This window comes from Schistocerca americana, chromosome 1 (assembly GCF_021461395.2).
Source record: "Schistocerca americana isolate TAMUIC-IGC-003095 chromosome 1, iqSchAmer2.1, whole genome shotgun sequence".
NCBI classification, from domain to species: Eukaryota; Metazoa; Arthropoda; class Insecta; order Orthoptera; family Acrididae; genus Schistocerca; species Schistocerca americana.
In genome coordinates this window covers 298,538,136-298,562,685 of record NC_060119.1, presented here as the reverse complement: position 1 = coordinate 298,562,685, position 24,550 = coordinate 298,538,136, and the positions used below count along the sequence as shown (strand labels likewise).

At 44.8% G+C, this 24,550-nt stretch overlaps 1 protein-coding gene across 1 annotated transcript in view; it reads left to right on the top strand.

Annotated features, from left to right (window-relative positions):
* The first annotated feature begins 1,532 nt into the window (after positions 1 to 1,532).
* The window catches only part of LOC124622148 (peptidoglycan-recognition protein 2-like), a 96,316-nt gene continuing 73,298 nt past the window's right edge, over positions 1,533 to 24,550 (top strand). The window contains exon 1 of the mRNA XM_047147786.1: positions 1,533 to 1,655. Coding sequence (XP_047003742.1) covers positions 1,604 to 1,655 — 52 coding nt within the window. The 5' untranslated portion in view covers positions 1,533 to 1,603. The remainder of the gene's footprint in view (positions 1,656 to 24,550) is intronic.

Genomic DNA, 24,550 nt, shown 5'->3' with positions numbered 1-24,550 from the left:
CCATGACTGTGATAAAGAGGGTCCGCAGCTCGTAGTCGTGCGGTAGCGTTCTCGCTTCCCAGGCCCGGGTTCCCGGGTTCGATTCCCGGCGGTGTCAGGGATTTTCTCTGCCTCGTGATGACTGGGTGTTGTGTGATGTCCTTAGGTTAGTTAGGTTTAAGTAGTTCTAAGTTCTAGGGGACTGATGACCGTAGATGCTAAGTCCCATAGTGCTCAGAGCCATTTGAACCTTTGTGATAAAGAGGAGAGGCGAGAATGCAGATCCTTCATGTACTACTACAGAAAGAACAAAATTGCCTTATAGTCCGGCACCTGGTTGCATCCGGCTCTTCGGCTCATGGCAGGACAGTCTGACTCATCTTGTTTATTCTTCAGATTTTTAATAAGAAAGCGAGCAACATGGATAGTTTCTATCATCCCACAGCCTTCACGGATCCGCATTGACTGGTGGTAAGACATAATTGCCGGATCCCCTATCGATTATGAGCTCCAAGACGTGTGTGACGGAAGACATACTGGGCTACCCTTTTGCTTCCAAATTGAAACTGTTGTACTAGATATAATAAAATATTTAACTACGTAACTGGACATGAGAAATGTAGGAAAAACATCAAACATTACAGAAACAATAGTTACACAAATGCAAGGGAGTACTGAACTGTGCCAATGACATCTCGTGGCTGACTGGATGGATACGCTCTCTCTATAATCTTTGTTAACCACTGACATAGTAGTCTACTCGTTGCCACGCATAAATTGTGCTTTCTCACTCACACATCATACTCTCTGAGGCTCGTGATCTGATGTATGCAGTGAGATACAGGGGGCTAATAGGCTGACGTGGACTCCACACATATTTCACAATTTGCCATTTTTCATGTCGAAAAGCCATTGCTTGAGGCGACAGAAGCGACAAGTGCAAAAGAATCATAGGTCTGACTAGATGTGCAACCCCCATACTTTAAATTTGTAGTCTGATTTTTTTTTTTATTTTTTATTTTTTTTTAATAACTAATGAGGAAGTATTGAATAGGATTGGGGAGAAGAGAAGTTTGTGGCACAACTTGACCAGAAGAAGGGATCGGTTGGTAGGACATGTTCTGAGGCATCAAGGGATCACCAATTTAGTATTGGAGGGCAGCGTGGAGGGTAAAAATCGTAGAGGGAGACCAAGAGATGAATACACTAAGCAGATTCAGAAGGATGTAGGTTGCAGTAGGTACTGGGAGATGAAAAAGCTTGCACAGGATAGAGTAGCATGGAGAGCTGCATCAAACCAGTCTCAGGACTGAAGACCACAACAACAACAACATTTTTTTTTACCCACGTAGCCGTCGAACAGTACCTCAGAAGCGTAAAAATTTGTAACAGCTGCCTACCAATGTTACCACGAAATAGAGATGCCTACGTTTCTCAGATGCTTGCCTTGCCTTTATCTGCCAGGAAAAATTACAGAGCAAAGCGTCAGCAGAATTCTGCGAACGGCAGCATTGAGAAGCGACCGCAGCGCCGCGGCTGATGCAAGTGGAACTAGCTAACGGTGACATGAGGTCGCGCTGCGGGCTGGCGCTCAGTTTGGACGCAGAAACAGTGAGGCGAAAACATGGGTTACGTAGCGGCAATCCTCTTGGCAGTCTTCGCAGCGGCCAATGCCCGTGAGTACAAGCTCTTTACGCAGCGTCATGAGCAAAAGTGATAACTAACTACTTTCTGATTAACATTCCAATGTTTATTTCAGTTATGCCGTGTTCTGAGGTATCAGTAGCCTGGCCGTACAAGTTCGATATTTTGATGTTAGTGTTAATTATTTTTGCATATGTCTGCAGCATTACAAACAAACCTAATTACCGCAGTACTTAAATAGAAACTAGAACTCTTTTGGAGAAGTAGTTATGTTCTTCATATCAATATTTTATTAAAAAATAAAAAGTGACGCACTTGTAATGGTGCTACGGTCCGTACTTAGAAAACGAAATAGCTCATGCTACGGCACGTTATGGGCAACGTTAATACGATTTACATTTAAATTTTTTTAGTGCATTTTACCACATAATTAGTTTCCAGTGAAATGCTTGCGGTGTCCTTACAAAATGTGCCTCTTCAGCGTTTGAAAATTCATTGTTAAAGTTCCTAAAGAAGTCCAGGTATCGTCCATAGCCTGCTACAGCTTCTGATCTCAACTACACGTGGAGAAAGGCAAAAGCGTCCGAAAGGTTTTGTAAAATATCTCAAGTCTTTTAGTAAACGATTTCTTTTACGCATACGCCACTGTTGGGGGAACTGTCCCCGGATCAACTGATTTTTATCCTTCTTGCATTTAACTTACTGTACTACGAAATAGGCAAGCTTATAGCATTTTCATACACTAAATGAACCTGCGACGAAATTAGTACTTTGGTAGCGTGAAAGTAAATAAACCACACGAAAACGTTTTGTACCACTTGCTTGTATGAGAACGGGTGTGTATTTACGATCAAGGGGAAGATAAATGGAAGAACTAACATATGAAACGGAGAAAATAACTTCTGTGAAATAAAAACAAAACAATAACGATAAAAGCAGTATATTCGAAAGTGCACATCTTTGCAGATCTGTGCTGGATGACATTCAGTTTCGTGTTGCTCCATAAAGTGCATTGTAACACGCCTCCATCTACCTCGGAATGCTGTTCACAATGTGATAGAGATGTTCCCACTGAAACCGGTCCTGCGGTGGTGCTGTACTGAAGTGTTGAGAATGCTGGTTTATGTTTAGCCCCATTACACAGGTGGCTTATGTAGCGATTTCCTGCACACAAGAGTACTGAGAAAAAGCTTTTAGCGAAAAAAAGGCATACAAGAAATACGCAAGCCAAGAGGATAGTGAAATACTTTTTTGACGAGTTAGTGTTGTTGTTACTGGTGCTCCTGTGTCAAAGAAACTTTTCATAATCTTAAATTGACCAAACAAAATACTTGACTATATTACGGCTATCTCCTTGGCAGCAAAGTACGACCGAATATTTAGTTAGTTTGGATCTTGCGTGGATCATTTTGCACAATAACTAGTAAGGAAGTATATTACACTTATGGAAGTGTTTGTCTTGATAACTCATACGTGCATGATATAGTTTCGTACCGAGCGAAGTGATGTAGTAGTCAGCACACTGGATTCTCATTCCGGAGCGGGAATTTAAATCTCCGTTCAGCCTTTGTAATTCAGGTTATTCATGATTTCCCTATTAAAAGTGAATGTCGGTGTGGTTGATTGGGAAAGAACATGGCCAATTCCCTTCCACATTGTTCCGTTGTTGCGCGACCTTGGCTAGTTGATCCTGGAAATGCTCGAAAAATTGTCTTGCGCCTATATTAGCTCCGTAATTTATTATGCATCTTTTTCAAGGACGTTTCGCCGAAGATATTATGGTACTGCAGGGTCGTACTTACAATTTCTCAGATAAAGGGCACTATAAATCTTGATATCTGATAGTCTTCGTCTGAATTTTCTTTAGATGTTTATGTAGTTGTTGATTGTGTTGCCACGTCGTGCAAAGACAATCATTAACTACTTTGTCGCAATTTTCAGTAGTATCTGAGACTGGAATAGTTATTAATGAATTAAATTTCCACTTTCACTTAAGTTTCTCTCAGATTACTGATTCTCGAACGTATTTTTTGTAAAGTAAATCACGCAGATCTTTTTCACTAGACATTTCATTATCCGTTCTGAAACTCAGTTGTTATAAATTTCTAAGACCAGAGATACACTCTAGTAACATTTAGCTGTCGTATTTTGACTTAAGTTTTAACTTTATTAAAGCTTCAGTGAGTATTTTGTTGTTACATTACTATCACTCCGTCCAGATGAAAAGTCTTCAATAAGAATTCAACACAAGATTACCGGGTAATACTACACTTCATAACGTTTTACTGAATTATCACAGTATACAGTCTAATGCCTGATAAGACTCTACATAATTGACAAATGTGTCTAATCAAGGGTGGATAGAGACGTACTGAACTAAACTCTTTAAACATTTTAGTAGCACGATACATACATATTTTCTACAATAATAAACACCGGCGTCTTGACATAGCTGGAAGTATCTCCTCATGGCGCATGGCTGTCTTGGTCGCCCGTAAGTTGGTCCGGCGTTTCGAAGTCGACAAAACAGCTCCAGATAAACCCTCTAATGATGTGTGGTACATCGTACAAACATAAAACCAAACACATTTTGTAGCATTTGCGAAGTATGTTAATGTACTAAAAGATTGATAATTTATTGAACACAAGATGGTGAAATACTGTATCGTGTATTGCAATGGCAGCATAATCTGTAGTGAAACAGCTTCAAAGTTGAACAGTAGAACACGTCCCATTCGGGCTTGTTAAATCTCAAATGACCCTGTCGTCAACCATAAGCTAAAACGTAACGTTCTTTCATGTCCTATGTATTTTCACACCCACAGTTCACCCAGTGAAAGTAGAACACTACGTTATTTTCAGTATTAATGTGAGTGGGTGGCACGTTTTGTAACGAAGAGTAGGTAACAGTGACTTAAATGACAAGCAGTTACTGAAAGCAGGGATGCAGCACAGAATATGTGTAAACTCCTTTTCCGGCGTTACAGCCCATGATTGGCCAGGGCCTTGTCGACCACGTGTTCTCCCATCCTCTCCAGCCTTTCAAGTTCCGTACTCTCTGATCAGCCTCTACATCATCCAGCCATCACAGTCTTGGTTTCACCATTGAGCGGCTTATCATCTGACTTTGGTGGTAACACCTTTCCTACTAGATGTTCTTACATTCTCTGCACGTAACCCAACCAATGTACACCTTGATGCCTTTAGGTCTACGGTGTTTTATGGTTTTTTTATGAAGTTCATACAGTTCTGCATTGGCCCTAATCCTCCAAGCACCATTCTCATATACGGCCCCATACCCAGGGCGGTCAGAAACAATCTGAAAAGCTTGTAAAGGTGTTGCGGATTAGGGTGCACTGAGAAATAATTATTCAGAAAAAAATTCAGTAAGTTGCGCTGTTTCTGACTTAATTAGATTGAAGTTAGCGCTGAAGAAATTGCGCTCGCAGATTCAAGAGGCCCGCCAGATACATACTCTGATGTTCTGTAGCGTAGATAATAGCGCACGAGACTGCTCACCCTGTGGTTCCGTTTCGATCCTTGCTAGCGTCCCATGTCCAGTTTTTGTATCGCATCTCATTCGGATTCAGGAAACCAAGCTGAACACGCGTTTGGCAACACCGTTTCCAGACTAGTCGTCCTGTATCCTGCGCAGTACTTTGCATTCCCACGCATCCAAGGCATTTCTAACCTGTTGTTGGTACTGCCCACGTTTAGGAGCCACATATAGCGACTGGTTTTTATATTCGTTTTGTAATCTGTCATCTTCAGCTTTCTTGGATTGTGGGAGGATCGCAAAATAAGGAAATTGTAATAGCACGGGTTACCTAGTCTTTATCTCTGTTCGGTACCATATCATCTTCCGTAACTACTCCTCCCAAATATTTAAACTGATTTACTCTTTCAAACCCTTCAAACTGCCCAACGCCTCTCCACCTTGTTTTATTTCTGGTGTTGATCATATATCTTGTTTTTTTTCCCTTACTTATGACCAAGCCCAACGCAACAGCTTCGCGTTCCGAATCACATAGTTTTCCAACAAATATATTCTACTTCTCCCAAGCCTGGCAATGTCGTCAGCAAATGCCATATTCTGAACTATCCTGCTGAAAATAGTACCACCTGTTTTGCTTCGCAGTTTTCGCATGACAGCCTCCAGAGTCAAGTTCAATAACGTCGGAGATGAAGCTTCTTGTTTGAGTTTTTTTGAAAGATCGGAAAATTGACATACTTGCCGTTAGATTTTATTTTGCACTTGGGGTTGATTAGGGTCATCTTCACATGTCTCACGGCTTTGATGGTATACCCACGCTTCTGTAACGCCTTAAAAAGATAGTTTCTGTTGACACCGTCTATGCACCGTCCATAAATGGACGTGACCGTATGCAGGCACAGCCAACCAGATACATCATGTGCTTGTCCAAAGATTTTAAGATCAGGACCACCATATGACGATTGTCAACTAGAGGCAGAGGATATCAAGAAAAATCTGTCAATATGTAGAAAGGGATGGAAAGTACAAAGGTATTCAGCTATCACCAATGAGTGGGAAAGAACAGGATTCGAGAGAAATGGGTAAAGGGATGGGAGAGATTACCACTGAGGAGGACTGAAGCCCTAAGAGCAGTGGCAACTAATGGAAAGAACAAGACGACAGAAGTCAAATGGGAACTGGCAAACAGAGAAAAACGAAGTGAGTCGTACGATGAAAACTGAGAAAGATACTGAGGAATGAAATACCGCAAAGATGATGCTACATCTACATGATTACTCCGCAATTCACATTTAAGTGCTTGGCAGAGGGTTCATCGAACCACAATCATACTATCTCTACCATTCCACTCCCGAACAGCGCGCGGGAAAAACGAACACCTAAACCTTTCTGTTCGAGCTCCAGCGAAATACACTGGCCGCCAGACAAAATTATGAAGAAATGAGACGGAAAGTAAAAAACTTTTGCAGAAAGAAAAAAAAGCGAGAATTTGAAATATTTACTGAAAGACAGCAAGGAATGTAGAAGTGAAAAATACGTCAGAAGAGTGTTTACTGGAATAAGAGATAAAACAAGGACAGTAGCCTCGGAAAACGATATGCAGGGATAACAAAGGAAAGTTAATTAGAGCGGAAACTAAAATCATAGAAATGTGTGAATAACGTTTTCAAGACCTATTGAAATAAAAGGAAATCCGGAAATTTGAAAGAGAAGCAAGTGGAGCAAACTGGTAGCAATTACGATGGACCAGTGCCGGAAGTGGTGAGTGTAGCTGTTAAGGAGGTGAGGAACTACAGAGCTATGAATGGTACAGAAATATTAAACATGCATGAAATGGTTCGGAAAATATGGAGGAAAAAACAACAAACTGCAACACGTCCATAATTATACCAATACATAAGATGAGCGAAAAACTAAATTGATAATACCATAGAGGAATAGCACTGGAGAATGCTATCTTCAAAATACTTTCTAGGCTACTGAACAAGAAATTACGACCGTATACAGAAGCCACTATTGGGGATACCAGTGCGTCTTCAGTAAGGAAAGAGCAGAAACAGCTCAGATGTTTGCACTTATATTAATAATGGATTGGTTGGCTGATTCGGGGCAGGGAACCACACAGTGAGGTCATTAACCCTATCGGATTAGAGAAGGATGGGGAAAGAAGTCGACCGTGCCCTTTCATCCCGGCATTTACCTGAGCCGATTTAGGGAAATCACGGAAAACCTAAATCGGGATGACTGGACGCGCGATTGAACCGCCATCCTCCCGAATGCGGGTCCAGTGTGCTAACCACTACGTTTTATAATGGACAACTGTTAGGAGTACACTACAACGAATTGTCACATCCGTTCACATTAACCCCGTCGGTTAAACTATACATCAACACCAAACAACAAAATTAGGTATCTCACGACAGGACATTAAAGGAAAATAAATTGCGAATTTAATGAGATGTGTAATCATGTAGCAGATACTGTCATTGGTAAGCTGAAATGTCTTTGTGTAATGTTCTGAACAGTGCACGATTCGGGACGTTGTCCTGTGCGTATGTTGAGTAACATGTGAGTGTTGGGAGCTCTTCGCGTACCGCTATGCTGATGGCTGCCGTGTGACGTGTTGACGCAAACAGATTCCGGTCGCGTGTCGTAAGTTGCGGCGAGCAAACAGCAGACTATGAGATGCGCAGTGCGCTTGCAGAGAACTGCGAAATACGAACAGATGGACAGCCCAACTATGAGGCAGGTTGCTGCAGCCAATTAGACCACTTTTAACCAAGAGTATGTTTCGGTCTGGAAGGTTTGTTGAAATCGTAAAAGGCGCGTGACTATTTAGTTTGCGGAAGTGTGAGAAGGAATCATCCTCAGCCTGTTTATCTATTTCGCCTAAAGGATGAAGTTTATTTATAACTAAAAGTGCGTTAAGGTAGTGCGAGGGTGGAAAGAATCCAGAGTCTTAACTGGTGCAGCAACTTTTTCACACTGCTTGGACGACACTAGCCAAATCAAGCATATAGTACTCCGAAAACAGAAGTTTGAACTGAGAACTGAATGTTACAGGTAATACAGAGATTTGAACAGTAAACAATTATCACAATCTTCCATGACGCGATTCAAGCTTGTTACTGATCACGTGCGTATGTATTCTACATTCTTATTAAGTATTGTTAGCAGGATAGGATCGGAGTACTTGTGCGGTATGATTTTGACTATAAAATTAGAAAAAAATAGACCGTGATTGTGCTAAGGCTCAATGGCAGGCATACCTCCAGCACAACGAAATTTCTGAAAAAGGTGCATACGCGGAGAGACCACGTCCATGCTGAATGGTATACGCCGCACAGCGTAGTGTGACTTGATCAGTACATAGAGGTAAGAAATCTGGAAATGCGTTGTAAAAAGAAGCGTTGTCACTTACTATTTATGATTAGTATTTAACGATGTGGATGTTTATAAAGCAAGTACTAAGAAGTTCTTGACACTTATGATTGTGAAAATTAATGTGGAATGTTTCCAGTAAAGCTACAAAACTCGGAATTAGTCTTCCAAAATTTGTTGATGGGGTACACACACGAATTTCTTCGTGCGTTAATAACCACTCAAAAATTAGACGCGTTCAAATAAACAATACTACAAGGTGTACAACTTTGCTTCCGCCGTTTCTTCCCCAACATTTGGGACTTTAATGAAACAAATTGGTTAAACATGTATCATTAAAAGTATTTTCCATCGCTGGCCACTACTTTCTCCCATCTTTAGGGCAGTGTACGAATCCCAAGTCCCCCCTGCGGGTCCGGGGTAAGAATAGGCCCGAGATATTCCTGCCTGTCGTAAGAGGCGACTAAAACCGTTTCGGCCTTCCATGTGATGATCCCTCTTGGGGTTTGACCTCCATTTTTCAAAATTCTACAGAAGTACGAGCTTTTTGGGGAAGGACGCCTTACGTGGTGTATCACTGGTCCTCAGTGCACTAAGACCTTGGCACTCAGCATTGTAACGGCGTTGTACCCACACCCACTATTCCTCTAATTGGGCCTAAACGCCTGGTGGGTTGCACAAGTTACGCCCATAGTGCGTCCCCATCTGCACCTACGATCATGATGGACTTTCCATGGCACCCGAAATCCAGCACGGTAGCCAGCCCGTTGTGGTGGGGTCGTCGTGTACCCTCTAGGTTGTAGCCCCCTGACAACACAGGGACCGTACTGCCGATACCTGAGCTGCACCCTCCCCACGTCGGCCAAGGAGTAGATGCCCATCTCCTTGGGGCATCAGGACTCCCGGCAACAGTCATCCTGCCAGGTGGCCCTTGCTGAGGCTGGGTGGCGCCCGTGGGGAGAGCCCCTGGTCGGAGTGGGTGGTATCGGGACGGACGTTTCGCAGATGAAGCGTCAACATGTATCAGGTCGATCTGCGGCCGAGTCTTTTAAAAAGAAAGGTACTGTCTCTGGTTCTGGTTCTCCTGCCCTTTCCCCCTTGGCCACTCCCTGGGAGGAAGGACAGGCCCGCCGGCTTGGGGCGAAGTACTTCCCCCCACTATTTAGTCTGTTCTCGGACCGATGGGGGGACGTTCGCCACCTCCAAGCCCATGTTCTTTGTCCAGCACATCGAGGATATCTTTGGGGAAATCGAGGCTCTCAGTAAAATGCGTTCAGGGTCTGTTCTTATAAAGACCACCTCCGCCACACAGTCGGCGGCGCTCCAGGCGTGCGACCGCCTAGGGGACATCCCAGTGTCCATTGTCCCGCATCTGGCACTGAATAGGATGCAGGGGGTTATTTTTCATTGGGATCTCCCGCTGCAATCTGATGAGGAGCTCAGGGCCAACCTGGAGCGCCGAGGCGTGCATTTCGTCCGGCACAGCCCCAAAGACCGTCGCATCGACACCGGGGCCTTTATCCTCACCTTCGAGGGGGACGTTCTCCCGGAGAAGGTAAGGTGATGTCCTGCCGGTGTGATGCGTGACCTTACGTCACACCTCCTATGCGTTGCTTTCGGTGTTTGCGCTTTGGGCACATGTCGTCACGGTGTGAGGCTGAGCCCCTTTGTGGCGATTGTGGATGTCCTCTTCGTGAGGAACATACATGCACCCCACCACCTCGGTGCGTCAATTGTCCTGGCATCCACTCGCCTAGATCTTTAGACTGCCCCGCGTATCAGATGGGGAAGAAGATTCAAGAATTAAAAACTTTGGATCGTCTCTCTTATTCTGAGGCCAGGAAGAAGTATGACCGCCTCCATCCCGTGACGTTGACAACTTCGTTTGCCTCAGTCGTGTCCACTCCTTCCACAGTATCCTCACCCCTATCCTGTCCCCCCTCCACCTCCCCACCCCATCCGGGGTCTATGCCTCCGCCTCCCAAATCCCTCCCTTCCAAATCCTCCTCCCTCGCGGCCCCTGTCCCCTCTGCCCCAGGGGCCGCCCTTCCTCCTCCTCCCCCTCCGGCGCCTGAGAAGCGATCCTCTTCTCAGGCGTCCATCGGGGAAACGTTCCGGACCCCGGCTTCCGAGATCCGGCGTTCCAAAACGGACCCCGCGCGTGAGGACCTTCTTTGGGTCCAGCCCACCATCCCCGTGCCTCATCGGACTTCCCAGAAGGCCTCCAAGAAGAAGTCTTTATCCCCCTCTCCACCCTGGCGTGTTTCGTCTGACGCTCCATTCGTGAGTCGTTGCTCCCGGCCGTCCTCAGTTTCGCCGGGACGCTCTGCTGCCAGGCGCTCAGCTGGCCTCTCGTCAGCGAATGATGCTGCCCCTCCTACGCAACCCGGGAAAGCGGCCGCAGCTGGCGACGACTCGATGGAACAGGATCCGCCTCCCGCCGGTTGTAGCGTTGTTCCCTCGAAACCTGGCCCTCCGCGGCCGTCGAGGTGACCAGCTCTTCACCCGTTTCGTTCCCCCTTTTTCTGACTAGCGATGGCTTTGTTACATTGGAACATAATAAGTATTCGATCTAATCGGGAGGAATTACAACTGCTCCTCCACCTGCACTGTCCGCTCGTCCTTGGTCTCCAGGAAACCAAGTTGCGCCCAACGGACCGTATTGCTTTTCCTCACTATACCTCGGAGTGGTCTGACCTCACCCCTGTGGACGGTATTCCAGCTCATGGTGGGGTCATGTTGCTCGTTTGGGACGATGTCTACTACCATCCCATCCCATTGAGCACCCCACTCCAAGCAATAGCTGTCCGTATTACTCTTTCTGCCTTTACTTTTTCTGTTTGTACCGTCTACACTCCATCGTCATTCGCAGTTAGTCGGGCTGACATGATGCACCTGATTGTTCAGCTTCCTCCACCGTTTTTATTGTTTGGTGACTTCAATGCCCATCATCCCCTTTGGGGCTCCCCTGCATCCTGTCAGAGAGGCTCCCTCTTGGCGGATGTCTTCAACCATCTCAATCTTGTCTGCCTCAATACTGGAGCCCCGACTTTCCTCTTTACTCATACCTGCTCCCACTTGGACCTTTCAATCTGTTCTACCACTCTTGCCCGTCGGTTCGAGTGGTATGTCCTTTCTGACACCTATTCGAGCGACCACTTCCCCTGTGTCGTTCGTCTCCTGCACCACACCCCATCCCCACGTCCTTCGAGCTGGAACATACCGAAAGCTGACTGGGGACTTTACTCCTCCCTGGCGACCTTTCCGGACAACGATTTTCTCAGTTGTGACAGTCAGGTCGAATACCTCACGGCTGTTATCATCAATGCTGCCGAACGTTTCATTCCTCGTACTACCTCTTCTTCACGTCGCGTTTCCGTCCCCTGGTGGAATGAGGCTTGTAGAGACGCTATCCGTGGTCGACGACGTGCTTTACGCACCTTTCGCCACCATCCTACGTTGGTGAATTGTATTGGATACAAACGACTCCGAGCGCAATGCTGTAGAGTCATCAAAGACAGTAAAAAAGCTTGTTGGGCCTCTTTCACCAGCTCCTTTAATAGTTTTACTCCCTCTTCTGTCGTCTGGGGTGGCCTGCGCCGGCTGTCGGGCATTAAGGCCCACTCGTCGGTACCTGGCCTGACTTCCGGTAATGGGGTCCTTGTTGATCCTGTGGATGTCTCCAACGCCTTCGGCCCCTTTTTCGCGGAGGTTTCAAGCTCCGCCCATTGCCACCCTGCCTTCCTTCCCAGGAAAGAGGCAGAAGAGGCTCGGCGACCTTCCTTCCACTCGCTGAATCTGGAAAATTATAATGCCCCCTTTACTATGCGGGAACTCGAACGTGCACTTGCACTGTTCCGGTTCTCTGCTCCGGGGCCAGATGCCATTCACGTTCAGATTCTGGCACACCTTTCTCCAGCAGGCAAAAGCTTCCTTCTTCGTACCTACAATCGTGTCTGGACCGAAGGTCAAGTCCCCATGCGTTGGCGTGACGCCATCGTTGTTCCTATACCCAAACCCGGGAAGGATAGTCACCTTCCTTCTAGTTACCGCCCCATTTCTCTTACAAGCTGTCTGTAAGGTGATGGAGCGCATGGTTAACGCTCGGTTAGTTTGGTTTCTTGAATCTCGACGGCTACTTACCAATGTTCAATGCGGCTTTCGTCGCCGCCGCTCCGCTGTTGACCACCTTGTGACCTTGTCGACATTCATCATGACCAACTTTTTGCGAAAGCGCCAAACGGTAGCCGTGTTCTTCGATTTGGAGAAGGCTTATGATAACTGTTGGCGAGGAGGTATCCTCCGCACTATGCACAGGTGGGGTCTACGCGGTCGCCTGCCCCTTTTTATTGATTCCTTTTTAACAGATCGAAAGTTTAGGGTACGTGTGGGTTCCGTATTGTCCGACGTCTTCCTCCAGGAGAACGGAGTGCCTCAGGGCTCCGTCTTGAGCGTAGCCCTTTTTGCCATAGCGATCAATCCAATTGTGGATTGCATTCCACCTAATGTCTCAGGCTCTCTTTTTGTCGATGACTTCGCGATCTACTGCAGTGCCCAGAGAATATGCCTCCTGGAGCGCTGCCTTCAGCGTTGTCTAGACAGCCTATACTCATGGAGTGTGGCAAATGGCTTCCGGTTCTCTGAAGAGAAGACGGTTTGCATCAACTTTTGGCGATATAAAGCGTTCCTTGCGCCATCCTTACATCTCGTTCCCGTTTTTCTCCCGTTCGTGGAAACAACTAAGTTTCTAGGGCTCACACTGGACAGGAAACTTTGTTGGTCTCCGCACGTCTCTTATTTGGCTGCCCGTTGTACACGTTCCCTTAATGTCCTCAGAGTTCTTAGTGGTTCATCTTGGGGAGCGGATCGCACTGTCCTGCTTCGCTTGTATCAGTCCATCGAAGCTGGATTATGGGAGCCTCGTCTACTCGTCTGCTCGGTCATCCCTCTTACACCGTCTCAACTCCATCCACCATTGGGGGTTACATCTTGCGACCGGAGCATTCTACACTTGTCCCGTCGAGAGTCTTTATGCTGAAGCTGCCGAATTACCATTGACCTACCGGCGCGACGTACTGCTTTGTCGGTATGCCTGCCGGCTGTTGTCAATGCCCGACCACCCCTCTTATCAGTCCTTCTTCACCGATTCTCTCGACCGTCAGTATGGGTTGTATGTTTCTGCCCTGCTGCCCCCTGGAGTCCGCTATCGTCACCTGCTTCGACAATTGGATTTTGCCCTCCCTACCACCTTCAGAGCGGGTGAGAGCCCGACACCACCTTGGCTCCAGCCTCCAGTTCATATTTATCTCGACCTCAGCTCGCTTCCGAAGGAGGGTACTCCGGCTGCAGTGTATTGCTCACGGTTTGTCGAACTTCGTGCGCGACTTGCCAGTCACACCTTTATTTACACTGATGGCTCCGAAACTGACGATGGTGTCGGCTGTGCCTTTGTCGTCTAGGCCATCACTTTTAAATACCGGCTCCTCGACCAGTGTTTCAGCTTTACGGCCGAGCTTTTTGCTCTCTATCAGGCCGTTCAGTATGCCCGCCGCCACCGCCATACATCGTATGTACTCTGCTCTGATTCACTCAGTGCTCTTCAGAGCCTTGGAGCTCCATATGCGGTCCATCCCTTGGTGCAACGGATCCAGCAGTCCCTCCATCCTTTTGCTGATGATGGCTCTCCTGTCAGCTTTCTGTGGGTTCCCGGCCATGTAGGAGTGCCTGAGAATGAGGCTGCTGATGCTGCAGCCAAGGCTGCAGTCCTCCTGCCTCGGCCAGCCTCCCGTTGTGTCCCGTCATCGGACATTAGTGGGGTTGTTTGTAAGAGGCTTGTGTCGTTGTGGTGGGATACTTGGTCATCACTTCAAGGAAACAAGCTCCGGGCAGTAAAACCGTTCCCAATTGCTTGGCAACCTCCTCCCGACCATCTAGGCGAGAAGAGGTCCTTCTGACCAGGTTGCGGATTGGGAATTGCCGGTTTAGCCACCGCTACCTGCTCTCCGGTGACCCAGCCCCGCAGTGCTCTTGTGGTCATGCCTTGACAGTGCGCCATGTTTTATTGTCGTGTCCCCGTTTTAGTCAATCTCGTGTTGTCCTGTCTCTGCAATCTACTTTACAGGATATTTTAGCTGATGACGCTCGAGCAGCTGCTCGTGTTCTTCGTTTTATTACTTTGACTGGCTTGTCCAAAGACATCTAACTCTTTCACTTATTTTATCTGCATCTTTGTAAGAACTTTCTGGTGTCTCCCCCCCCCCCCCCCCTCTTGAGTTTTACTAGATTTTATGTGCTCTAACAATTGTGACTGGGCGCTAATGACCTCAGTAGTTGAGCGCCCTTAAACCCCAAACAAAAAAAAAAAAAAAAAAAAGAATCCCAAGTCGAAAAAAATTGTTAATCTTTTGAAGCGATCCACGAATCGATCCAATTTGTGACTTCTTCATGAGATCGGAAGTGTTGGTCAGCCAGGCCATGAGCCATTGATCTAAATAGGTGATAGTCAGAGGGAACAATGTCCGGAGAATACGGCGGGTGGGGTAGGACTTCCCATTTTAACGTTTACAAGTACGTTTTGACCTTTTTTTACAAAGTGAGGTCGACCGTTGTCGTGCTGCAAAATCACTTTATCGTGCCTCTCACTGTATTGCGGCCGTTTCTTTTAATGCTCTGCTCAAACGCTTTAATTGCGTTCGATAACGAGCACCTGTGATTGTTTCACTTGGTTTTAACACCTCATAATGCACGACGCCGAGCTGGTCCCACCAAATGCAGAGAGCCGTGAATATTCGGTTTGACCGTTGACGTGGAAGCATGGCCGGGATATTCCCATGATTTTTTGCTGTTAGGGTTATCGTAATGAAACCATTTTTCGTCCCCGGTCACAATGCGACGCAGGAATCCCTTCCGTTTTTGCCTCTGAAGCAACTGTTAAAACACACAAACGCCATTAAACGTCTCTTGGTTTTAGCTCACAATGGACCCAAGTTCCTTCTTACAGAATCATGGCCATAGCCTTCAGACGTTTTGAAATGGCTTGCTGTGTCACTCCCACTAATCGCGCCATTTCTTCTTGAGGCTGATGCGAGTCGTCACTCAGCAATGTCTCCAATTCTGCATCTTCGAAAACATTCTCTCTTCCACCACTATGCTGGTCTACGACGTTAAAATCACCGTTCTTGAAGCGTTGAAACCACTCAAGACATGTTATTTCACCAATAGCGTCCTCAACATACGTACTTGAGAGCATTCGATGAGACTCAGCCGCTGTTTTCTTCATATTGAAACAAAACAGTAACACCTCGCGAAAATGACGAGAATTAGGCTCGTAGACTAACATTTTCAATCAAGAACAACTTTATGATGCAGACACAAATCGAATAATGTTTGAATGAAGTTATGTTAACCGAGGTCCAAGTTAACTGCCTGACGTCTGCGATCTGTTACTTTCGACCGCTACTTCTCGTTGTCGCCACCTATCGGCAAATGGCGGAAGCAAAGTTGTACACCTTGTATGATAAGAAATATCAGAACCACACGCTAATAAAGCGCACTTCACAATTAATTCGTAGCTAATTACAAATAGTTCAAACTGCTCTGAGCTGACATGTAAAATCCACGATTACTGCAAGGAGGTTATAACTAAAAGTGTAGATATAATTCTTTGTTCGCCTGAAAGTGAAAACTTAAAAGAAAATCATTCTCGTAAAGTTGACTAATTGGGTTGTAAAACGTTTTACTTGCCCCGAGGGCTTATTTGGACGGCAAAAACAATACAGCCTGAGAGGCAATTAAAAAGTACATGACAAAGCAACGTTGGAAGCCCAGTCGTGCCATTATTGTGTGAGTAATTCTGCGTCACAAACATACGCAAAGAAAAAATAGCATTGATTTACTCTCCACTCGATCCGTGATTAAATGTACAGAATACCTATGAAATAATGCTCATTTCGCGTCTTATATTCATGGATTTTTTTCTTTAGTCTTCTGCAGGAACATGATTGAAGGTTAAGCGTTTCAAATGCTAAATGGCAACAGTTGTTGTAAGCATAATACACATTGGCTAAGGTTGCCATCTGTCCCGATACATCGGGACCGTCACCGTTATGGACCTTCTTGCCCCAAAGCCCCGACAAAATCCAATTTTGTCCCGGTAGAGCTCGGCTCAAGGACTGCAGTAACGCCATCTGTTAGTGCAACATGTAAAGCCAGCATCTGTTTTATTTATGACAACAAGTTTATGTTGACAGGCCGTTTCACAGAAGACCTTGCGTGTTGCGTATCCTGTGTAGAGGATGCAAGTACCTTCTAGATCTAGTGCCATCATTCGAGAAAATGCCACACTTCTCCAGTAGCAGGGGCTGGAACTAATTTAGAAGCGCCACGCGGAAGAGTCGGACAGTTTCCATTTGAATGGCGACCTGATAAGATGATTCTTTCTAAAAGTAATACGAACGGAGATTCCGTGTTAGTAATTTCTGAAGTGGTTACTGAGAGTATGTAGGGTGTGAAGTGGACAGTGACTTGTACTTCGATGACTAAAGTCTTATTGTCTACTGATTATCGTTTAACAGACTTATCATAGCTTCGAAAATGCCTAAGGATGGAAAGATAATCTCTTTTCGGATGATTGAGGTCTGTTGTCCAGAGAGGACGTAAGTTCAGAAAGCATTGGGAGGGATTTGTAGCGATATAAGCCACAAACACAACGCCACTGTGGGGAGTGATGTCGGCCCCGTGGTCTGATGAAAGAAATAGGCTGCTGCCAGGGACTGTGGAATCACAGTGAGTGTTTTACAAGCTGACTTGCAAATAGTTTCATAAATACGGAAAAGGGAAAAATGACTTGTTGAAAGACGTAAATCTTTCTGAAAAATATGGTGAAGCAATTACTTCTGCCGCAACAAGTTCCATGTAATTGTGTTCTAAATAAAAAGTAATTAATTAAATAAATTGTTTACTTCATTTCTTCACTCCCATCTGTGTGTCCCAACGGTGTCCCAGCTATATATAGAAACCCTGTCCTTGAGCCAACCGCGACCGGTTATATGAAGACGTATTCTAACGACCGTTATGTCTCCTTCGACGTAGCCAATATCTGACGATTTGTTTATTGACCTTTATCTTGCGGTATAGGCACAGCCACTTGCCACCAGGTATAACAACGTGACAGACAAAAATTGGGTAATAAATTCACTCCTAGAGGAAATTTCCCAACGCTTTTGGAAAATAGCATAAATTTTGCTTTATATTTTAACACGTAAATGCAAAATCGCTAAGTACTTAAGCTATTTCCTATGACTGCGTACGCAAAATGTACTCCCTCGAAAAACATTGTGGTTGTTGGTAATTATTAACTAGCCATGGGCTTCACCACTTCAAGTTATTTATATAAGAACATGTACGGGCAGGCGTTAGGCCTACCCTAGCATTCCAAAACGACTCGGAACTCTACTAATAAAAAAATTAAATTAGGTGGTTGTTTCGTTGCTTAAGGTGTTCTATATGTACTCTCCCCACTAGAGTACAATTTTTTTAATATAGGATGGGCCTCCTCCACGCTCACACCGACGTGGTGACCAAACCAAAAGTTCTACTGTCACCTCCGCATAAGATGTTTTCGAATCAGGAGTCACAGGATGCGGGCTGTGATGTTGTCCATGCGTCTGGGTAGGATTACTCATTGACATGGTTCATCAGGAGACAGAAAGTGGACGAAAGCGATCGAAGTGTAGCGGTTTGTAAGGGCAGAGGGGGAAAAAAGTGCCAAGGCAAGCGCCAAGGGAAAAAAACCTCTGCGACAGTAGGACGGGTAGTAAGGGCAGTAGCGGCTTGCTAGCTGCGACAGTGCATTGCGAGGTGACGTTATGTTAGTGCGAGGTATGGTGCATCGTTACCTTTGTCGCTGCGGGTGCTCATTGTAGATGGGTCAGTCCGGGCGCTGCAGCTGGGCTCCTGTGAATTCTCCTGGACCTGCTGCAGCGGCTGCATCCCTGTAACAGTCAGAGGTCGTCATACATTAGTGGCCCACCGGCCACAGATCAGCTCACAGTGTAGGGGGTGTGTGTGGCTGGTTTGTGTGTTGTGTACAGTACGGCTTCCCTACGACTGCCTGTTTTTCGGCGGGTCGAGAATCTGGGGTTGCCAGGAGTAGCTGTGTTGCAGCGGCTTGCCAGTACTGTTATGTTAGCATGCTTTCGGCCATAGATGTTTAGTTCCTTGCTAATAGTGTCTTTGGTCTATTGTTTCCATCTATGGTTGTGGTCGTAGTTCCCCAGGGAAAGAATAAACGGGTTACGCGAGTGTCTCGTGTTTCTGTGCAGTCGTGTGGAAAGTTTCTGGAATACCTGCAAGAGGGTATCTAGCCGATATTCCTGGCGAAGATCCGCGATGCGTGTGTAACGCGAAGCATTGCTTATGATACTGAGTACTTTGTTCTGTAAGAGTTGCAGACGGCGCAGGCGTGTGGGCGCAGCGTATCCCCAGACGGGAGCAGCATACTTCATCAGAGGTCTAATAAGTGTGGTGTACATGGACCTGGACACCCTCCTACTCAGTGTGCTACGCCTATTAAGAATAGGACAGAGTTGTTTGAGCCTCGCGTTTGCTTTGTTGATCACGTGGTGAATGTGGTCCCACCAGAGTTGTTTCCGGTCCAGCCACAAACGGAGGCATCTGACCTTTTCACGGAAACATATTGGCCGTGCATGTACTGTTATTGGGTTGCAGCGTTGATGTTTGCGCAGTAGTTTCGGTCTTCTAGTGCGCAGAACGGCTTCGTACTTGTCGACGTTTACTCTAACATGCCATTTCACCAATCAAGGCTCTGCCACTCTGAGTGCAGTCTGTAGTCGTTAGTGTTAGACGGCTTCCAATCTTGCACGAGGATGGCAGTGTCATCCGCGTAGATTGCCACCATCGTGTTGCGTGTAGCTGGAAGGTCATTAATGTAGAGGTTAAACAGTATGGACCCTAGGATGCTTCCTTGGGGTGCTCCAGCCTGAATACCATGTCGTGTTGATTGATTGCCCTACACGTCGGTGTTGAAACTCCTGTCCGTGAGATATGAGTGTATGAGACGTACGAACCCTTCGGGGAACCTTGCGTCGCTGAGTTTGCGTATGAAGCCGTTGTGCCACTGACGGTCGAAGGCCTTTTCGATTCTAGGAACACTGTCTCAGTTGCTTTGTTTGTGCTGTATCTGTGTTAAGTATCCAACGACGCGGAGGAGTAGTTGTGTTGTCGAGTGGAGAATCCTGAAGTCGAATTGCTCCGGCCTCAGCGTGTCGTTTGTAATGCAGTGCTAAGTGAGTCGTTTTAGTATTACCTTCTCAACTATCTTACTGAGCGTGCTCATCAGGCTGATGGGTCGGTAATTTTGTGGGAGGGAGTGGTCTTCCTCCGGCCTCCTGAACATTAGGACCTTGGCCGTCTTCCAAAAGGCGGGAAAATGTTGGTGTTTAAGGAAGGATTCGTGATGTGTCAGGAATTCTACTGCTTTATCCGTGAACTCCTGGAGGACACGGTTTTGAATGCCATCGTGACCAGAGGCCTTCCTAGCTGTGATATGCATGATGGCCCATTTGACTTCAGCTGTGCTAGCCTGTCGGATGTCGTTGCGCGATGGTTGGGCCAAGATGCGTGTAACGGCCTGGTCGGTCTCAAGTGTGAATGCTGGGTCTGAGGGTTCCAGGTTCGGAGAGAATGACGCTGCAAGTGTGAGGGTCATCAGTTCCGCTTTTTCGTCCGCACAATATGCCGGTCCGCCGGGCTCTTGTAGCGTGGGTGTGCACAGTTTCTCCTTGGTGAAGTGACTGGTCAGCTGCCACACGCCTGGTCGCGTGGTGTCCAGCCCTTCGAGTGTCTGGTTCCATTGTTGTGTTTTGAATGTTTGGATTTTGTCCCGGATTATTCCCTGGAGCCTGTTAATGTGCTGTTTGAAGTGCTTTCGCCAGGTACGCTGCCAGTGTCTCCTGAGGCGGTTCTTCATTGAGATAAGGCCCAGGATTTCCTGGGGCAGGGCTGCACTGTGATGTTGTGGTGTGCGAATTGGTATGGTGTCGGCTATTGCGTCTTGGACGGCGCTAGTGAGGGTTTCGACAGCCTCATCAGTTTGAGCTGTCTCGTTAATCGCGTTGGTAGGTGGGATGCGGCTGTCAAGCGTTTCCTTGAGCAATGGTAAATTCGCGTGCCTGTAGTCTAACATCCTGCGTACTCTAGTACAACTGCGTACTCGAGTAAAACTCACAGGAAGTGCATATAACCATGTGAAACTGTCAGAGAAGTCCTTCTGCCTGATGATGATCAACTCGCGAATCACATTCGCAATCTCTACGGTCTTGGCGATCCATCAGAGACCCAGTCTGCACTTTGTCTTTCTGTGGTAGGTTCTTACTGATAACATAGTCTTGTCAACCGGGACAATTTTTTCCAGAAAAGTGTCCGCGTTTTGCATTTCAATCAAGTCGCGGCAGGCGTGCATAGGCAGTTTTTGTTGAGTGAAGTTGTGCGGGACAAACTTTACACATGATTTTCTCTTCTTCATTCTGGAGAATGCTTTGAACACTTGATTTACGGATGTTGTTCCATTGCGATTAGTGACACAAATGCTTTGACACACTGCGGTCGCACGTCCACTACTTGACCCTAATGTGCCAACAATTTAAAGGAAATATAATTTTAAAAATTTTCGCAAAATTTGTCTTTATCATAGTAACTAATACCAGAAGCAATTGGAAAAAAGTAAAGTCAATTGTAAGGACGTGGTTTCACTTTGGAACTACCGGGGTGCACAGTTTTCAACCACCTGTCATCTTTGCATATGTTTGAAAGGAATTTCGCATTTTTTCCGAGGCACAGTCCTAACTCTCGAAACTTCCATGAACTCATAGTACCTGAAACAAATTTTAGTCCTAAATAACAAGCAAACAGGGCCGCAAAATTAAGAAATGTGTATCAAAAGTACACAATGTCTAAGTGGCTTCACTTCGAAATTACTCATACTAGTAGCACAAACTGGAAGTGACAAGAACGTACGATATGCTTTCACTGCCAATGTTCTCAATACGACCACTACAAAAAAACATGTAATAATTTCCTAGAATCAGCACAATACATTCGTAGAAACCTCAGTGTGCCACTCGGTGTCTGTTTTGCAGTAACATCGGTAGTTTCAAGCTAAAAGGAATGGTACTTCAAAACAAAAGGAATAAAATGTTTTGAGACGGAAACCACTGGGGGCTCAAAAGCCGCCTGATCAAAACTGATTGGTCGAATGCACATCTTTTGTTTACAGTAAGTTAGTTAAAGCTGGGTCTGTAGTTACTGCGCTGACGCCACTTATACGTCAAAAATCTGTCTCGTAACATTTTAGGCGATCGGAGGATTCGTAAGTCGAGCAGCGCGGTATTATCGAAGGTTAAACATATTACTTTGCATTTTATTGGTTAAGAAACATTGTCAAGAATGGCTGAGTTCCCCATGAAAGTTGATAATTAACTGAAACGATGACGTTGACTACATTTCTAAGTTTCATTTTAATATGTGTACTATGTCAGTGACAGTTGTGGCTGCACATACATGCTATAACTTGATTTTATAATCTGTAACTTCATTAATTCATTGCATTATTATGAATTAATAAAGGTTTAACAATGCCGATAAATAAATTAAATTTCAGAATAAAATTCAGTTGTCAGTCAAACAGTTATTTTTTTCACTTTACCTGTTTCAACAGAATGATCTGTCGTTTTCAGAAGCCTACAATAGCTGGAATATTACAAATCATTCACACAAATGAATGACAAGATCTAATGATTTATAATATTCCAGACTTTGTAGGCTCCTGAAGATGGCATTAATCTGTTGAAACCGGTAGAGAGAAATAAAAATAATTGTGCAATTGATGACTGAATTTTATTCCGAAATATATACTATACTTGTTGGGAAAATAACAGCTATGAATAAAATAATAAACATCTCGCAATTATTAAATATTTTACAGTGATTAAAACAGATTTAAAAATATCATAGTTCCCTAGTTTTTCGCAGCTACAAAATATACAATAAAGCTCCAATTACGTTTCAAAGCATTAGTTTAATTATGATGACCAGAAAACGAATAAATTACTGCAGTGAAACCAAATCAAAATATCAAATTAACGGAACAAAGAAGAAAAATATTGCACAAGGCGAGTTTCCGGAGAGGAGTGGTGGTTGAACAGTTTAGTGAGATGAGATCAAATAGATTTTTTATGATATTCATCGCCAGAGAGAAAATAATAGAATACAGGGACAAATAGATGCAACGCGTAGCTAAAATATATGAAGCTGGTATACCAAATTTACTTCCGAACTACAGACTAAAAGAAGGAAATCTGAAGGCTGGACAGCTTTATCGATGAGATATGATTTTTGTCATCAAAGCATAGATGCTTTGCTAATGAAAATATATGTATATACTTTGAATGATCCTGAAGTTGAAGGAAGTATTGTATTTGCGTTGTTAATGAGCAGAGTTCTATATCTGAAAAGAGGCCTAGGGATGCTAAAGACGCTAACTATTCCGAAGTTTTTCGCTAACAGCATGAGTATCAACAAGAAGTTACTGTAACCCAAATCCCTTTTTCCGATTTTCTAATAATTTCCAAAAAGATCTGTAGCTTATAAAAATAAATGAGACCGATTGAACAGGTATTAAGACAGAATTTTCCTGCCAATCGACAACGAGAAACTTCAACCACAAAAAGACCTGTTGTGTGCAAATTTGGCTTATTGTAGACCTAAGAGGTTATCAGAGTTCTTTGTGAGACAGGCTCTGACATTTCTATTTAGACGATTAACAAGTGTGTTTGAGTCGTTGAACAATTGTTCCGAAAAAGTCCCTGGTAATTTCACAAAATTTTAAAGCGGTTAATTCCACAGCTCTAAAAATCTGTTAATTACTATATCATCATTGATAAACAAATTTTCACAACATACGAACCTCTTTTTATTTAAAAACCAACGGGGAATCAACTGTTTTCCGTCGCCTTTCTCTCCAATGTATTGGTTATTCCCTCAGTCTGTGTAAACGAGCGACTTCATTAGGCACAATCACCTAATAGTCAGGGGTATCCGCTTTCATTGCAACAGCCTAGGACATCGCGAGTTAAGAAAGGTCTGGGGACCATTAAGGCCGGCTATTTGACATTTCTGCAATCATAATGTTGGTCATTAGCATTTAAGTGATTGGAACAGTAGTAAATCAAAAAATAAATGTAGGAGAAAACTGTAGCTTCAGCCACGAAATGCATACAGTGACGTTTCGTTAAACGTATGCCTTCAGATGCAACAATACCTAAATCATGAGTTTGTCGTTTTCCACAGACTAAAGCTTTCATCAGTAAAAGTTTCACTTACTGTATACATTGACGGAAATGGAATTATAGGCAAAGAGCGATCGATTACAAATTTTGTACACAGTTATAAGAAGTACCAGAGCAACTTTTCTGGGAACGTGAAGGTGTGTGTTTTCATGAAATAGTTTAAGCTGCGGCGTACATAAATAGCCACAGATAGAAGTGAAGCGAAAGGAACAAGCACATCCATCGTACAGAAGAATGGGACTTGCGCTCTGTGCTTCACACGTAATTCTGAAGATAATGGTAGGTGGTACCTGAATGTACCAAGAAATGCTCAATCATTTAACAAAAAAGTACACTGACTGTGAAAATTATAAACTTAAAAATACATAGCACTGATTCTACCTACCACAAGTTAGGTAAGAATAGTTAGTAAATTTTGAATGCAGCATATATAACATAAATACAGAGAAGACAGCGCAGAATTAAAGACCATTATGGCTTAATTTCAAATCTTATTTCATTCTGAGCCACGTCCATTTTCAGGAAGCAGACACTTCTGCGATTCAGTCTGCTGCTGAATTGGGTCAGTGTTAAACTTCATTAGCGGCTGAATGAATTACCAAGTGATCAAAAGTCAGTACCCTCAGATAGTGAGGGTGAAATGGTGGTACCGCAATAAATGGCATGTTATTGATGCGTCTGTACTCAA